The sequence below is a fragment of the Pseudonaja textilis genome, chromosome 3, assembly GCF_049901715.1.
Source record: "Pseudonaja textilis isolate UNSWEBS1 chromosome 3, rPseTex1.2, whole genome shotgun sequence".
In the NCBI taxonomy this organism is placed as follows: Eukaryota; Metazoa; Chordata; class Lepidosauria; order Squamata; family Elapidae; genus Pseudonaja; species Pseudonaja textilis.
In genome coordinates this window covers 10,394,902-10,413,456 of record NC_141992.1, presented here as the reverse complement: position 1 = coordinate 10,413,456, position 18,555 = coordinate 10,394,902, and the positions used below count along the sequence as shown (strand labels likewise).

The following is an 18,555-nucleotide window of genomic DNA, read 5'->3' as shown; positions in this document are numbered from 1 at the left end:
ACTTAACAACTGTGGCAAGAATGGATGGAAAGGATATCAAGGAGAGAAGCAATCTAGAACTAAGAAGAAATTTCCTAACTATTAGAACAATTATTCAGTGGAATGACTTGCCTCCACAAGTTGTAAATGCTCCAACACTTGATCTTTTCAAGAAGAGATTGGACATTTGTCTGAAATGGTATAGGGTTTCCTGCCTGAGGAGGGGGTTGGACTAGAAGACCTCCAAGGTCCCATCCAAGTACTCTTCAACATCTTCATCAATGATTTGGATGTGGGGATAGATGAGGAACTCATTAAAATTGTAGACGACACCAAGCTGTCAGGAATAGCCAACACTCCAGATAGGCTAAACATTCATAAGGATTTTGATAAACTTGAACATTGGGTGCTATCTAACAAAATGAAATTTAATGGTGAAAAAAAAAGGTTTTACATTTGGGCAAGAAAAACTAAATGCACACGTTCAGTATAAGTAGTACCTGGATCAATAGTAGTAACGGTGAGTCCTAGTGGACAATCACTTAAATATGAACCTGCAGTGTCCTACAGCTGCCAAAAAGCCAACACAGTTCTAGGCTGCATTAACAGAGGCATAGAATCAAGATCATGTGAAGTGTTAATACCGCTTTATAATGTCTTGGTAAGGCCACGCTTGGAATGCTGCATCCAGTTTTGGTTGCCACGATGTAAAAAAGATGTTGAGACTCTAGGAAGAGTGCAGAGAAGAGCAACAAAGATGATTAGGGGACTGGAGGATAAAACATATGAAGAACGGTTGCTGGAACTGGATATGTCTAGTTTAATGAAAAGAAGGACTATGGGTGACATGATACCAGTGTTTCAATATCTCAGGGCCTGCCACAAAGAAGAGGGAGTCAAGCTATTCCACAAAGCACCTGAAGGCAGGACAAGAAGCCACGGATGGAAACTAATCAAGGAGAGAAGCAACCTAGAACTAAGGAGGAATTTCCTGACAGTTAGAAGAATTAATCAGTCAAACAACCCAAAAGTCATAAATTCTCCAATACTGGAAGTTTTAAAGAAGAGATTGGACAACCATTTGTCTGAAATGGTATAGGGGTTCCTGCCTGCGCAGGGGTTGGATTAGACTTGAAGACCTCCAAGGTCCCTCCCATTTTGTTATTCTATATATTCTATATAACTCTGTTTTTTCTATTTCTATTTCTATTCAGAAAGATTGTAGAATCAGGGAGGGCGGAGCTGGCGTCGCAGCGATACGGCATGCGATCTTGGAGGTCTGAGATCGCTGCCGATATCTTTGCTTCTGGACGGTCCAATCGGATCTAAACCGTCCCGAAGAGACGGTGAAAGTGAAGAGCGCTTCCTGTCAATCCCAGGGATACCACAAAGTCCCTGGTAGATCCAGGAGAAGCTCTTCTTGCCAGCGGCAAAGAGGCAGCCATTAAAGCTGCTGAAGTTGGGACAGCTCCGAAACAGAAGAGAACAGAAAGAGAGAGTGTGCCAGTTTGGTGAGAACTTTTTCTTTATTCTAAAATCTGAAAGGACACCCTAAGGAAGAGAAAGAATCTGTAAAAGTTTTGACAGAAGTCATTAAGCGGCGATTTTAAACAGGAATGTCAAAGTAATGTGTTTTTTTTTTCCTCATTGCTGGATTTTCTATATATGATCTTGTATTTTGAAACTGGACTGGTTTTTTTGTTTATATCTATTTTTTTCTTCTTTTTTTGTGATATTTTTGTGATTTTGTGATATTTTAGGCTAGAGGCTCCCTTTAGTTATTTCATTTTTTAAAATATCTTTTTCTTTTTTTTATTAACTTATTATATCCTGCTCGGAAAAGGAGGGGGAAAGTGAGAGCAAAGAAACTTTGTAACACTGCCAACTAGAGGCTTGAAAATATTCTATTTCCCTGTGACCAGACAAGGCTGAGAAAGAAAGAACTGAGACTCTTTTTCAAGGACATTGCTATTTGATAAGATAGAGGGAAGAGCATGGGAGAGTATTATTGCAGGTGCTCTTCTGGGTTTCTATCAACAGCTGGAGTCTGGTGTTGAAACTTAGGGGGGGAAAAGGTGATAAGTCTTTGGAGAAGAGAGTTATAATAAGAGCCTTGGATAATTAAACAAAGTGCAGTGTGCCCTTTTTACTTTTTCTAAGTTGTGCTATCCGTCCTCACCAGCTTTATTGTATTTCTTTTTATCTTTTTTTTTTGTAATAACTATATGGGTTTTTGGCTTTGTTGGAACTTGTCTTTGTTTTTCTTTTTTTCTTTGGAAGTCCAATCTCTACGTTTGCTTTTTATTTTAAAGGGAAAGCCTTAAAAGCCTTTTTTCCCCCTTTCCTGGTATTTTTGTTTTTTCATCTACCTTTCTGGTTTATTCTTATGTACTTTTTTCTATTTGAGACCTTTCAATTGGATTAAGGTGTTGAAGAACCTGAAGAATTTTTCCTTTTCCTTTTTTTCCTTTTTTTTTCTTAAGCCTTTTTTTTCATCTAACTATTGATTGGATTAAGGTATACAAGAACCTGAAGAAATTTTGTCCTCCCTTCTTTTTTCTTTTATTATTATTATTGGGCTTCTTTTTTCTATTATTTTTATTTTGAACTATAATTGGTTACTTCACAATTGGATTAAGGTTTAGAAGAACCTGAAGATTTTGAATTGCTTAAAATGAGTAGGAAATTTACAGCTCCTGGTTCTTCAACTTCTACTTCTTCCTCTCCACCATCTGGAGGACAATGTTCAATGCAGACAATGTTAAAGCAAGAAAAAGAACAAGAAAAAGTGACTCTGCAGATGATTATGCAAGGAATTCAAAATATTCAAGCAAGATCAGAGAATATTGAAAAGAGAATAGAGAACATCGAACAAAGAACAGAGAACATTGAACAAAGAACAGGGAAAACTGATGAAAAAGTGGAGAACATCCAGAAAGATTGTAGAATCAGGCAAAATCACTTAAGAAATACTTTACTTAACAACAGAAATTTTAGACTCAATTGTGGCCATAGGTTGAAGATTACCTGTAATGGGAGCTGATAGGATGATTAAGATTAAATAAAGTACGGATAGTCCTCAACTTACAGTCACAATTGGTAAGAATTTCTGCTGCTGAGCAAGGAGGTTGATAAGTGAGTTGCACTTCAATGATTTTTTTTTTTGCCACAAATGTTAAGTGAATCACTGCAGTTGTTAAGTGAACCATGGGGTTGTTTAGTGAATCCACTCCCCACCCTTGACTTGTCGGAAGCCAGCTGGGAAGGTCACAAATAATGACTCCATGATCCTAGGATGCTCTAACTATTGTAAATACATGCAGGTTGCCAAGCAATCAAATTTTGATCATGTGTCTGTGAGGATAATGCAATGGTCACTAGCATGAGAACCAGTTATAAGTTAATTTTTTCAGTGCCACTTTAGCTTCAGTCACTAAACAAATGTTTGTAGATCATGGACTATTTGTCCTCAGGAGACAGAAATTGTTTGCCCATCATGCTAAACAAAACGTGGCTTCATTCTGGTTTGACACACATAGACACTGTGCTTGGTGAGTAGTCATTTATGGCTTAGGGTGGATCAACCAGCCAATTGCAGATATTTAACATACCATTATTCCAAAATCATTTTGTTCAGATTTTCCCCTCAGAAGATACCAGATAAAGATTTTGAGGCCCGAAGCTCTTAAGATGATAGGGATGAATCTTAAAGTTTACTTTATATTTTAATCAATTTTGTCTTGTCCTAAAGAACTGAAATCCAAGAATCCATGCCTGATAGATGGCATTTGTTTTACTCACCGGCATTTCTCATTGGTTAGCTCATTCAGTTTGGTTTGCAGGCCTGGAAGAGTTAGAAACAACCTGTGATCTTTTGAGCGAAGCTGTATGCACAACTCTGCAAAAATCAGCAATTGTTCTACTTTTCATCCACTTTTTAACCCGAGTCTTACATTTTAAACATCTCTACCTCAAATCTATTCAGCCAATTAATCATCAGGCAAGTATGGTGGCTGTATTTCTCTCCCTCTCCCTCTCTCTCTTTCTCTCTCTCTCTCTCACACACACACACACACACACTCACACCCCATTTCTTACCTTGGACTTCTTTCTCGTGTGTTTCCTTGAGTCTGATCAGGATTTCCGCAAAATTTTCAGTGGCCATGTTCCTTTTATCATCACATGGATAAGTCCAAGGTGGGAGAAAGAAATCAGATTGGATGGTTTCAGAACAGTTTTCTTTGTCTGCTAGTGTTCAGCTTGTGACCTAAGAGGAAAAGAATTAGAGATGCAAAAAGAAAAAACCCCTTCCTGGTGAGGGAAGACGCTCTCCTAGAAGAATGAAATATCTTGTCAGCTGCTCTTCGGAGGTACTGGTTCTATGAAACCAGGCCTAACCAGTAGAATCCCACCCCTGCCCCCAAGTCTTTCTTAATAGCCCCCGGCAAATATTTTGTGCCCATTAAGAAAGACTGGGCCCTCCTATCTACAAAACAAAAGACCTTCAGTTTCCAGGATGATGGGATTAAACATGGCCCTCCACAGGGGTGGGATTCTACCAGTTCGCACCTATTTGGTAGAACCGGTTGTTGACATTCTAAGCAGTTCAGAGAACCGGTTGTTAGAAGAAATTACTGGCCTAATCCTGTAAGGAAGGCAGGAAGGAAACATTCTGGTGTTGTTTACAGAAACTGCCTCTCCATTAACCCTTATTACATTCTTGGCAGGACTAGACTTCCTGTCTCTGGAACATCTCTGGAGTTTTTTCCCCCTCCTTTGCTTGTGTGGAGTGACCATTCAAAGTTACAATGGCACTGAAAAAAGTGACTTATGACCATTTTTCACACTTACGACCATTACAGCATCCCCACAGTCATGAGAGGCCAGTTGCGTGCCTCAATGCAAGTGATATTGAGTTGGCCACACCCAGCCAATAACATGACCACCAAGCTCACCCAGTCACATGACCACCAAGCCACACCCACCAACTAAGCCATGCCCACAGAACCGCTTGTTAAAAAATTTGAATCCCACCCCGGCCCTCCAGGACATAATAGGAATAACCCACTAGCAGCAAAACTCACTACATTGCACAACCTCCTAAGGATATTGCATCAGCCAAACTTCAACCAAACCTGGGAGCTCAGACAACCTCAGCTATCCAGTGGTGGGCTACAACTGGTTTAACAGCTGGTTCTGTGAGTGTGTGCTTTGCAATCAAAATATAGCAATGTGAAGCTCAATTGCTTACCTTCTAGGGCAGCCTCGGTATATGGAACAGCTGAGGCAGAGAAATCAGCTGTGCTGCACAAATCAACTGAGCCAGAAAGAAGGAAATATAGAACAGGATAGGGCGGGGGCGGGTGGGTGGGGCCAGCTGTTGGTCAGAACTACAGATTCTCTAGAACCGGTCCAAACCGGCAGCATCCCACTACTGGCTATGACCCCTGCATAGCTCCATGGGAGTCTGACAGCAGCCAATAGAATACATGTTCTTGCACAGGAACAGGAAGCTCAAGCTCAAAGCCCAAGAGAAGGTATAAAAACCCCTCACTCTCAACTCCATGTGATCAGCTGCCCAGAACCACCCATGTGTAATTCTGCTTCACCAATAAACCATCTTTCCAATCAGCCTCCATGTTTCCAGTGTCTTTGCTAGTACTTCATAACATACCTAGAAGCAGTTTTCTGTGTATAATATAAATAATGTTTCTCTACAAGGACGGTTTGGCTTGGTTTATAGCCTATTTTATGCCCAGCTTTATGTTTTAAAGGACATAAGTTAATTAACTTTTATTAATAGGAAATAAAACCTAACACATCTGATACCTATAAAGCGTATAGCATTTTTCAAAGCTCCAAATCAATTGTAGGAAGCTGAAGGAAGAAAATAGATTTTGTTCTGAATTCCCTAACTTGTCATGGGCAATTACTGCATGGGCACATCCTTTAGCTATCAGTCTTAATTTATCGTGACCACTGAATAGTGTCTCATTTCCCTAAGGAGTTTCCAAACTATACTAGTTTGAAGTTTTGCCAAATCTGTTCAGGTCCCATGACAGAATCTGATGGGAAAAGTTTTCAGGAGAGTAAATCTTTCCAGGAAGTTCAAATTGCATTCATACCTGTGGTTGAAATGCAGGTTTAGTAACTTCACCAGGAAAGGAAGTTAAAGAGAAATCTGTGGGTTTATGAAATTGGGAAAGTTCCTTTGGCTGCTAATTTGCCAAGGCAGATTTCCCTGACTTTAGAAAGAGATGGCATGCAATGTTATGGAGAGAATTGCTGGATAAAATATACAGAGTGCAGAAAAGATCAACAAAGATGATTAGGGGGCTGGAGGTTAAACATATAATGAATGGTTGCTGGAACTGGGTATGTCTAGATTAATGAAAAGTAGGACTAGGAAGGACATCGTAGCAGTCTTCCAATATCTGAGGGGCTGCCACAAAGAAGAGGGAGTCAAGCTATTCTCCAAAGCACCTGAAGGCAGGACAAGAAGCAGTGGATCTACTTAAATAGGATGGAAACTAGTCAAGGAGAGATCCAGCCTAGAACTAAGGAGAAATTTGAACGAACGAACAAATGAGTGAATGAGTGAATGAGTGAGTGAGTGAGTGAGTTGGAAAGGGACTTTGGAGGTCTTCTAGTCCAGCTCCTGCTCAAGCAGGAGAACCTATACCATTTCAGATAAATGACTGTCTAGACTCTTCTTAAAGACATCAGTGATGGAGCACCCATGATTTTTGGAAGCAAGCTGTCCCACTGATTAATTGTCCTCACTGTTTGGAAGTTTCTCCTTAATTCCAGGTTGCTTCTCTCCTTGATGAGTTTCCATCCATTGTTTCTTGTCCTGCCCTCTGGTGCTTTGGAGAATAATTTGACCCTCTCTTCTTAGTGGTAGCCCCTCAAATGCTGGAATACTGCTATCATGTCACCCCTTCATTCTTTTTTTCTTTAGACTAGCCAAACCCAAATCCTGCAGCCGTTCTTTGTATGTTTTAGTCTCCGGGCCTTTGATCATCTTAGTTACTTTTTTCTGAACTTTTTCCAAAGTCTCAACACCTTTTTTATAATATGGCGACCAAAATTGTTTGCAGTATTCCAGGTGTGGTCTTACTAGAGTTTTATAAAGCGGTGCTAATACTTCACCTGATTTTGATTCTGTGTCCCTATTTATACAACCCAGCGGTTATTTTTCTCAGGAAGTTTACAGAAGGGTCCTCCGCCAAGCTCAGTTGAATAATGCAAGGAAGCAGCCATGTCCACCTCTAATCATAGCATAACTGGAATAGAGTCTAATATCAGCTTCTAATAAACCACACACCCCTGTACATCTTTCTTGCAAATCTCCAGGCAGTCAGAGCAATTCCCGGATCATCCCCAGATGTTTCACAAAGTATCCCCGCTCTGCAAGGCCTGGAATACTAAATCGGACTTTCCAAGAGATTGCAAATCTATTTCTTCAATCTTCAATTCTCTGCTCATGGTACTCTCTTGCTCCATCCAGCTTGTCAAACTTTGCATAAGCCACTAAGGTCAGACTAGGACAATCTCGAGCTGAAAGCTGGCCCAGGAAGGCTGGCGGAAGTACAGTACTGTTTCTGATCAGACACGTGGCACTTGCTCCTGAATCAGAAACCAGCTTGTGACTGGTATTCTTGGCTTTCCAATTTCCATTCCGTCAGAGCAGGTGAGCCTGGCTGAATTGTTACCTCAGGATGTTGTCAGAAAACCTCGCAAAGTCTATTAAAGTTACTATGCGTACTGTCTCACTCAGGGGTGGGCTGGGGATTCGAAGGGGTTCAGGAGAGCCCCTAGCTAAGATTCTGTGCAGTTCGGAGAACCCCCCCCCAAATTCCACTCCTGGCTGGCCCCACCCACCCCTCCCCGCCCCTCCCCTCCCAGGAGTCCCCACGTGGACCATTTTGGATGCAGGAAAGTGCAAGGCGAGCGAAAAACAGGCCTTTTGGAAGTTTGGGAAGGCCGGAAATGGGCCCGTTTTCGGCTTCCAGAGAGCCTCCGGAGGCTGTTTTCGTCCTCCTGGAGGCTCAAGGAAAGCCTCCGGAGCCCGGGGAGGGCAAAAATGCACCTCCTGTGGTACAGGAGACCGATTAGGCCACACCCACCATAACCACACCCATCTAGCAACCAGGCAGAGAACCTGTTGCTAAAATTTTTGAAGCCCATCCCTCCCTGGTCTCACTCTAAATATTTGGAATCAAACAGAGAAGAAGGTGCTCAATTCTAGTGATTCTGTGGTTATATCCATAGGTTTTGTGGGGGTGGGTGGGCAATATGTAATATAGGTAAGTCCTCGCTTAATCACCACTTGCTTAGCAACTGTTCAAAGCTGCATTAACAGAAGTGTAGAATCAAGATCATGTGAAGTGTTAGTTCTACTTTACAATGCCTTGGTAGGACCGCAGTTGGAATACTGCATCCAGGTTTGGTTGTCATGAGATAAAAAAACGTTGAGACTCTAGAAAGAGTGCAGAGAAGAGCAACAAAGATAATTAGGGGACTGGAGGCTAAAACATATAAAGAACATTTGCAGGAATTGGATATGTCTAGTTTGACGAAAAGAAGGACTAGGAGAGACATGACAGCAGTGTTCCATTATCTCAGGGGCTGCCACAAAGAAGAGGGAGTCAAGCTATTCTCCAAAGCACCTGAGGGCAGGACCAGAATCAATGGGTGGAAAACTAATCAAGGAGAGAAGCAACCTAGAACTAAAGATAAATTTCTGTAACAGTTAGAACAATTAATCAGAGCCAGTGGGGGTCTCCAAAATTGGCAACTTAAAGACTTGTGTACTTCAACACCCTGAATTCTCCAAACTTGGCTGGCTGGGGAAGTCTTTAAGTTTCCAAATTTGGAGAGATAGAGTAACCTTTCTCGGCTTTTTACCCTAGAAATAATTTTCAGATCTCAGGGAACCCATACATAAAACAAAACAAAACAAAGGAACCTCCCCACCACCACCCAAGTTCATAACCCAATTCACATCCAATTTAAACAATCCACATTTTACAACATTTGCAACAGATGAGTCATGGCTCATAAACACTTCCACCAGTGTGAACAGTAGCACTGCAGAACAGGGGAAGGTAAGGGATTGAAGCAATCCTAAACTGATGCTTCTTTGTTGGAAACTGACTAGGAAAGGTCTCAGACTGTGATCACGTGACCAGAGATGCTGCAACTGGTCGTAACTGATCAACGTGAGTCTGTTGCCAAGTGCTTGAATTGCGATCATGTTACTGTGGGGGGTGGTGTGATAGTTGGAGATTAGAATAGAACAGAATAAACAGAGTTAGAAGGGACCTTGGAGGTCTTCTAGTCCAACCCCCTGCTTAGGCAGGAAACCCTATACCATTTCAGACAAATGGTTGTCCAATCTCTTCTTAAAACTTCCAGTGTTGGAGCATTTACAACTTCTGGGGGCAAGCCATTCCACTGGTTAATTGTTATATCTGTCAGTCCTAAGTGTGAAGACTGTGTGAAGAATGTGTAAATGACTTTTTCCGAGGTCAGAAGACACTGGACAGCCATTTGCCTGAAATAATATAATGTCTCCTGCCATGGGCATGGGGTTGGACTGGATGTCCTCCAAGGTCCCTTTCAATCCCATTCATTTATGTTCTAAGGCAGTGTTTCTTAGCCTTATCCCCTTAAAGGTAGTCTTCAACTCCCTACTTTCAGGCCTTGTGTTCATTGGCCAACGATGACTAGGCAGAGCTCTCTGAGAAGATGACAAACAATAATAATAAGAAACATTGATGTATGTAGAGCAGGGGAGGGCAACCTTAGCAACTTTAAGACTTGTGGACTTCAACTCCCAGAATTCCTCCTCCTGTCATGTTAGCTCAGGAATTCTGGGAGTTAAAGTCCACAAGTCTTAAAGCTGTCAAGTTTGAAGACCCTTGACTTAAGTGAAAAGAACTCCATTTCTCAAGACAAAAATGAGATTTTCCAGATTCATTCCCACAAGAAGGATACCGGTGGAACAAGGACAGTGAAACCGGCCTGGACTTTTTTTTCTTAACCCAGAAAGAAAAGAACAGAACAGCTCCTGCCCAAAACAATCCAGTTCTCCAACAATGCAAATAGAGATTCTATGAACTCCAGTGTTTCTGGTTCTGCAGCACGCACTCCTGGGATGGAGAATCCCAACTTTCAAGATAATAACACGGTGGTTGAGTGAATTTGGCTTCCCCATTGACTTTGCTTGTCAGAAGGTCGCCAAAGAAGATCGCCGCATGACCCCGGGACATGGCGACGGTCATAAATATGAAGCAGTTTCCACGTGTCTGAATTTTGATCACATGGCCATGGGGATGCTGCAACAGTCATGTGAAGAAGGGTCATAAGTCACTTTTTTTCAGTGCCGTTGTAACCTTGAACGTTTGTAAGTCAAGGACTGTCTGCATGCCGAATGCAGTCTGTCCCTCTGTCAGCCTCCAAGAATCCTTCTTCTGTTTGTCTTTCCGGCTGCCATAGAAATGTGGGGAGGGAAGATTAACTGGGCTTTGTTAGATGGGGGCGGAGCCAGTCAGAGACGGTATTTGCCGGTTCTCCAAACTACTCAAAATGTCCACTACCGGTTCTCCAGAACTGGTCAGAACCTACTGAATAACCTTGCTCTGGCTACAAGCAAACACATACCTCACCAAGTCAGGATATAAGAGCCCTAGTGGTGCTGGGATGAGAATTCAGAATGTAGGCTAACTCTGCTGAGTGCCAGCAGCTCAGTCCTGACTGGCTCAAGGTTGACTCAGCCTTCCATCCTTCCGAGTTCGGTAAAATGAGCTGTAGGGAAGGCTGCAGGGTTTTTATTAGACAGTACATAGTGGAAGGGGGTCTCCTCCAAAGGAATAGTGGGAGCTACACCCCTGCAGACAAAGAGTTGCACCCATATTTATAAATTTCAGAAAGGAAGGGAAAATGATGGAAGGTAGGAAAGAAAATGATGCATGAGCCATGGTGGTGGTGGTGGTGCAGTGATTAGAATGCAGCATAGCAGGCTAACTCTGCCCACTGCTAGTGGTTTGATTCTGACCAGCTCAAGATTGATTCATCCTTCCAAGGGTCAGTAAAAGGAGGACCCAGATTGTTGGGGGCAATAGGGTGATTTTGTAAGCTGCTTAGAGAGGGCTGTAAAAGCACTGTAAAGCAGTATATAAGTCTTAAGTGATTCTATTCTATTCTGTTCTGTTCTGTTCTGTTCTGTTCTATTCCATTCTATTCCATTCTATTCCATTCTATTCCAATTCCTTGTTCTACTCTACTCTACTCTACTCTACTCTACTCTACTCTACTCTACTCTACTCTACTCCACTCCACTCCATTCCATTCTATTCCAATTCTTTGTTCTATTCTATTCTATTCTATTCTATTCTATTCTATTCTATTCTATTCTATTCTATTCCAATTCCTTGTTCTATTCTACTCTATTCTACTCTATTCTACTCTACTCTACTCCACTCCACTCCACTCCACTCTACTCTACTCTACTCCACTCCATTCCATTCTATTCCAATTCCTTGTTCTATTCTATTCTATTCTATTCTATTCTATTCTATTCTATTCTATTCCATTCCATTCCATTCCATTCCATCCCATCCCATCCCATCCCATCCCATCCCATCCAGAGATGGCATTCAGCAGGTTCTAACCAGTTCTGGAGAACTGATATTTGCCGGTTCTCCGAACTACTCAAAATTTCCACTAAGTGGTAGCGGAAATTTTGAGTAGTTCGGAGAACCGGCAAATATCACCTCTGACTGGCTCCGCCCCCATCTATTCTCTGCCTCCTGAGTCCCAGCTGATTGGCTGAGTCTTCTTTTGATGCCCTGCACAGGAGAACAGAGCTGGAAAGCAGGTTAGTGGGGTGAGGATGGAATAGAGATTTTACAGTATCCTTCCCCTGCTACGCCCACCAAGCCACACCCACAGAGCCGGTAGTAAATGTTTTTGAATCCCCCCACTGATCCCATCCCGTCCCATCGTGACTCAGTGGTTAGAATGCAGTTTTGCATCCTGACTCTGCCCACTGCCAGGAGTTTGATTCTGACTGGCTCAAGGTTCACCCATCCTTCCATCCTTCCGAGTTCTGTAACATGAGGACCCAGATTGTTGGGGGCAATAGGCTGATCCTGTAAACCCCTTAGAGAGGGCGGTAAAGCACCGTGAAGCGGCATATAAGTCTAAGCATGATTGCCATTGCTAAAGGCATCTTTTAGCATCAACTCACCAAGCAAGTAAAACAGAGACTAACCGATTCTGGGTCCCCACCCCTCCGCTGCTATTGCTGTGCACTGCCTCTAGCACTAGAACAATGTTGGCCTTCGTGATATCCGAGAACGCATGCTTGCAGCAAAGTTGCATGGCCGGTCTTAAATTCAAAGTAAACACATTTCAACAAAACCCAATACCTTTTCCTCTCTCAAGCATTCATCCTGTGTTAACACAGCGCCGGTGGAATAACTGGTTGCGTCTGAATGTGAAATTAAGGTCCAGTAAAGCCCAAGAGATTGGCACCAGAGAGAGGTTGCATTAGAAGTGCAGGTATTGCTTGGCTTACGACCGTTCATTTAGTGACAGTTAAAATGACACAGATGACTGTTTTTCACACTTTATGACCATTGCAGCCTCTCCGTGGTCACGTGGTCAAAATGGGAGCACTTGGCAACAGACTCATATTTATGACGGTTGTGGTATTATGACTTATAATAATCACCCAAGAAATTCAAAAATATTATGAAATATTCAGACTTGCAGATTGAAGTTAAATGCTTACGGGAAAAAAAAAACCCCCACTGTTATACCAATTATGATTGGAGCTCTTGGAGCAATATCTAAAAATGATATTTGTCTATGGAGATTCTCTGTCATCCAGGTCATGGCTGTCCCCAAAGTGCTTTTTCAAAAAGCAACTGGACTTTCTTTGTTTTTCCTTGAAGATGTTTCGCTTCTCGTCTAAGAAGCTTCTTCAGTTCAGAAGTGAAGAAGCTTCCTGGATGAGAAGTGAAACGTCTTCAGGAAAAAACAAAGTCCAGTTGCCTTTTGAAAAAGCACCTTTGGGACCCCCTGATATTTCACAATGTTTAATTGATTAGACCTGCGGCCCCTAATTTTACAGAAAAAAACAATCCTGCTTGGAATTGACTATATCCTCATATACAATTTTCAAAGTTCCTAGGTCCTTGGTTAGGACTCGAATTATTACATTTTCAACAGTCTTTGACTGTGAATTTAATTGTAGATGACCCATCTAATACTACTTGGATTGTTACATATACCAAACCAACGGCAGCCTAGCTCAAAGGTCTTCAAACTTGACAGCTTTAAGACTTGTGGACTTCAACTCCCAAAATTCCTGAGCTAACATGACAGGAAGAGGAATTCTGGGAATTGAAGTCCACAAATCTTAAAAGCTGTCAAGTTTGAAGACCCTTGGCTTAGCTTCAACGAAGCGTATGAAGGCCAACACTAGCTAAAGAAGTAGCAGCTGTGACTTTGCATTGTGAACAGATGATCATAATAATAGAAAAGTCATAAGCAATGAAGAAACTAAAGTGCTCTGGGACTTTAGAATTCAAACAGACAGACACCTGTCACGTAACACCCCGGACTTAACAATTGTTGATAAAGAACAACAATAAAGTCTGAATAGTGGACGTGGCAATACCTGGAGACAGCAGAAGACCGTAGAAAGGAAAAAAACTGGAGAAGATAACAAAATACAAAGGCCTGCATTTGAAATAGAAATATTTATCTATAGAGAAATAGAAAGACAGGGGCAAAAGAAAGCAAAGATAGTAACAATTGTAATAGGTGCCTTGGGATTCAATCCCAAAACAATTGGAACATCATTTGAACACCATTGGCATTGATAAAAAAGAGCAACAAAGATGATTAAGGGACTGGAGGTTAAAACATATGAAGAACAGTTGCTGGAATTGTGTATGTCTAGTTTAATGAAAAGAAGGAATAGGGTGACATAATAGCAGTATTCCGATATCTCAGGGGTTGCTACAAAGAAGAAGGAGTCAAGCTATTCTCCAAAGCACCTGAAGGCAAGCAGTCGATGGAAACTATGCACCAAGACCAATTCCTTGTGTGTCCAATCACACTTGGCCAATAAAGAATTCTATTCTATTAAAAAAAAAGAATCAAGGAGAGAAACAACCTAGAAGGAGAAATTTTCTGACAGTGAGAACAATGAATCCGTGGAAACAACTTGCCTCCAGAACTTGAGGATGTTCCAATACTGGAAGCTTTAAAGAAGAGATTGGACAACCATTTCTCTGAAAGGGTATAGGGGGTTGGACTAGAAGACCTTCAAGATCCCTTCCCACGCTGTTATTCTATTCTATTTGCTGGGAACAACTTACATCTTGGTATGAAAATTTCAACACCATCAAACCTCCACATCTGCCTATCTCAGGCCCTTGGGAAGTACTCAATAGGTGCATAAAAATGCCAAATCCATCCTGAACATTTGGCTGACTGTGAGACCAACCATAATAACAATTTATTAAATAAGTATCCTACCTGACTTCCAGCAACTCTGGGCAGTTTACAATGAAGTGAGATAAAGAGAGATCTGACTTTCAATGGCATTTCCCCCCCACAAAAAAAAGTTCTTTCCCCCTTGTCTTTCGAGTACTTTGTCATCACCTTCTCATTTGCCCACTGTTATACTAATGTGTCTTCCATGATTTCATGGAGAGGTGTGTTGCTGTTGTTGTTGGTTTGCAGTTTTTGTCTTGCCTGTCATCCAGACAATCTGTGCGTAGCGTAAGCTTCTCTAGAACTGGGTTCGCTTTTGATGAGGTCATGGAAATGCTTTCTTAGTGACGGTGCCAACAATGTGGTCGTGGCTTGCCATTGATCCCTTCTGGAATGTGGTTTTGACCTCTCAGTCTAGCCAGTAGTCCTGGAATGTTGTGTCCAATCCATGTAGCAATCGTAAGGAACCCTTCTTTTTGCATTATATACCAATAAAGGAAAATATTTGCAGCTCAGAGTTGAAATGAGGGGGGTCCTTGGTGCTCCCTGAACCTGGTGGGTTTTCTTGCAGACACTCCATTACCAAACTAGGTAACACCATCAATTCATAGCTTGGTAATGAAACATCTGCAAGAAAAACCACCAAGCTCAGAGAGCACCAAGGACCCCCTGATTTGCATTATAGGATGACTGTCTGTGGATGGTCACTGAACAAATAAAAACTGCAAAAGTCAGCACAACAAGTTTGCCTTGAGCTGGGCTAAAGAGATTGTTCCTATTAATGCACTCTTTATCTTCCCTAAAGATGAAGAAATAGCAGGCTTATGTGCCATTTAGCTATTAGTGTCATCACCAGTGAAAGGAATATTGTCTGGAATCTCTCTGAATTCCCTATTCTGATAATTTCAGATGGATGTCATAGTTTTGCAGCAGTCATCCAAGAAGGGGTATCCAGAGAATGTGATTAAGGAAAGTCAAGATGATGACTATGGGATATTTAGATTAGATTAGATTAATAGAGTTAGAAGGGACCTTGTAGGCCATCTAGTCCAACCTGCCACCCAAGTAGGAGACCCTACACCAAGGGTCTTCAAACTTGACAGCTTTAGGACTTGTGGACTTCAACTCCCAGAATTCCTGAGCTAACATGACTGGAAGAGGAAGTCCACAAGTCTTAAAGCTGTCACGTTTGGAGAGCCCTGACTTAATTCCTTAGAACGGTGCTTCTCAACTTTGGCTACTTTAAGGTATGTGGACTTCAACTCCCAGAATTCCAGGAGTTGAAGTCCACAAGTCTTAAAGTTGCTAAGGTTGCCCTCTACAACCATACATCAATGTCCAATCTCTTCTTGAAAGCTTCCAGGGATCAAGCTCCCACAACTTCTGAAGGCAACTTCTGTTCCATTGGTTGATTGTTCTCACTGAAAGAAAATTTCTCCTTATATCTAGGTTGAATCTCTCCTGGATCAGTTTCCATACATTATCCCGGGCCTTTGGAAAATAGCTTGACATCTTCCTCTCTGTGGCAGCCCCTCAAATATTGGAACACTGCTATCATGTCTCCCTTGGTCCTTCTCTCCACTCGACTATGACCAAAGCTCTACCTAGTTTGGTTTAGGCATCACCCATGATGTATGTAAAAATGGCCAGAGCTTCAGTGATACCTTAATGGCCAATGTTTTGAGCTTTTTGGCCCATGACTGAAGACATTCCTACATCTCGGTTTCCCTTAATCTGACATCTGACAAATGTACTTATTGGAGTTCCCATGCCACCCTAGTAAGGAAGCTGGTACAATGCAGACACTTGCACTGGAAATGCATTGGACAGAAACTAATCAAGGCGAGAACCAACCCAAGAGGACATTTCCTGACAATGAGAACAATGAATGAGTGGAACTCATTGCCTCTAGAAGTTGTGGGTGCTCCGTTTGTCTGAAATGGCATAGGGTCACCTGCTTGAACAGGGGGTTGGACTAGAAGACCTCCAAGGTCCCATCCAACTCTCTTATTCCATTACCTTCAATCTAAAGGACAGAACTTGGGTCCATGGCTTTACCCAAATAGAAGGCTACATGTAGTCCTCCACTTCATTTCAACCATTCATTTAGTGACCGTTCAAAGTTACAATAGCACTGAAAAAAAAAAGAGTTGTGACCATTTTTTCACACTTACGATCAACCATTGCAGCATCCCTATCAAAATTTAGACGCTGGCAACTGACTCGTACTTTTAATGGTTGCAGGCTTCCTGGGTCATGTGATCCCTTTCTGGCCAGCAAAGTCAACAGGGAAAGCTAGATTCCCTTAACAACCGTGTCACTAACGTAACAACTGCAGCGATTCACTTAACAACAGCGGCAAGCAAGGTCGTAAAATGGGGCAAAATTCACTTAACAAATAGCAACATAAATTTGGGGCTCTATTGCAGTCGTAAATCGAGGACTACCTCCATTGCATTTATACAACACAATCTGTCTGAATTAGTTCACTCCCTGGGTTTTGAAATGCAAACCCATAAAATCACCAAGATGCACAATCAAACGATCTTGCTATGCGGCACAAATATGAAGTCTAAAAACTCCAACCTGTTTGCATACAACCCCAGAGCCCATGGTGCTATATATTAATTTTGACCCCCAAATTGTATTGTTCTGAGAATCAACTTATTATTCAAAGTCAGGTGCTTTTATTTCCCCTAATCTACTTTCTAAGAGAATAGAAAGCCTTGGTGGTCTTCCGGCACACGTGGAGGACTGGTAGAATATGGCAAAACGATGCTTTCATTTGAGGTTCGTAGTGGGACATTCAGGAAAGATGTCGACCCTGCAAATACATTGAGAAGACAACCCTAGATAGGTGGCTGCTTAGCTCACCCTATGCACAGCTTTTATCAACGGGAATAGAGCTGGAAGGGACCTCAGAGGTCTTCTAGTCCAACCCCTTGCTCAAGCAGGAGTCCTTGCACCATTTCAGAAAGATGGCTGTCCAGTCTCTTCTTAAAAACCTCCAGTGATGAAGCGCCCGAGGTTTCATCGAGCTGTTCCTCGGGTTAATTATTCTTACTGATAGGAAGTTTCTCCTTAATTCCAGGTTGCTTCCTTAACCCTAACCCTAATTTCCTGGATTAGTTCCCCTCCATTGTTTTCAGCCAGACCATCGATAACTATTCATCATTCCAGCCAATGCTTATTAGTCAAACTGGACCTGGTTCAAAGCTTTCTAAATGGCTCCTATAAAAGTGCTCGCAAGTTATGGCATACAAGTATCTGCCCAAACTTCTGAATATGAAAAAAAAAAAAGTAGTAGTTCTCATTTCAAGAAACTGCCTCCCAGGATACACACATCACACACACACACACACACAAGTTTACATTTTCACAATAAGGTCCCCAAAACTCCTTCTCTACCAACCATATGCTAAAGACAATCCCTGTTCAATACCGGAAGCAACCAGGGTAAAAATTCATCCTTAAACCAGTAACAAGACTCACATCAAATGGGTGCATCCTTTCCCCAATCTTCTCTCTCGTCCCTTCTTCTCTCTCTTTTTTTTTCTCCTCAGTTTTTCTCGGTTTCTTTTGCTTCTCCCTCCTGGATTTGTGCAGCTTTCTCCCTCTTTGAAGTCATGCTAGGAAATGCGGCAGAGATAGTAAGAAGGAGAAGTGTGGGTAAATCTGCGCAGACAATAAGCCATATTTTTTTTTCTTTTTCGCATTTCGGTCCAACCTGCTCTTCCAGTTTGCATTTCTTTAACCCAGCAGCTGAAAGGAGATTCACTGGAGCTGAAGCTGCCAAACCAGTCTTGCTATAATACAAAGAAGTGGTCAGACGAGTCCTTCACAAAGTCCACATAGAGATTTGATTGTTTTCCCATAATTACAGCTCAGTGTTGTTGATCAAAGACACTCATATTAACAAAACAATTGCCACTTCCTCCCCCCCACACCCCCAAGGGCTCCCGGTTCCCCTTCAATCACTGAACATCGGGAGTAGATGGTTTCTTTTGATAATTTCAATTTTTATATATCAAGCATAACGTTATCCTATCCAGTTGAACA

The 18,555-nt window shown here is 42.0% G+C and overlaps 1 protein-coding gene across 2 annotated transcripts in view; it reads right to left on the bottom strand.

The window, feature by feature from the left end:
• The window catches only part of RBBP8NL (RBBP8 N-terminal like), a 45,678-nt gene extending 27,458 nt beyond the window's left edge, over positions 1-18,220 (bottom strand). The window contains exons 1-3 of one of the 2 annotated variants that reach the window (XM_026697398.2): positions 17,989-18,220; positions 4,078-4,246; positions 3,781-3,823 (exon numbers count right to left, since the gene is read on the bottom strand). In XM_026697398.2, coding sequence (XP_026553183.1) covers positions 3,781-3,823; positions 4,078-4,144 — 110 coding nt within the window. In that variant the 5' untranslated portion in view covers positions 4,145-4,246; positions 17,989-18,220. Of the gene's footprint in view, positions 1-3,780; positions 3,824-4,077; positions 4,247-5,230; positions 5,313-17,988 lie in introns of those variants that run through there. The other variant, XM_087928910.1, reaches the window with a different exon arrangement.
• Between the last annotated feature and the right edge of the window lie 335 nt (positions 18,221-18,555).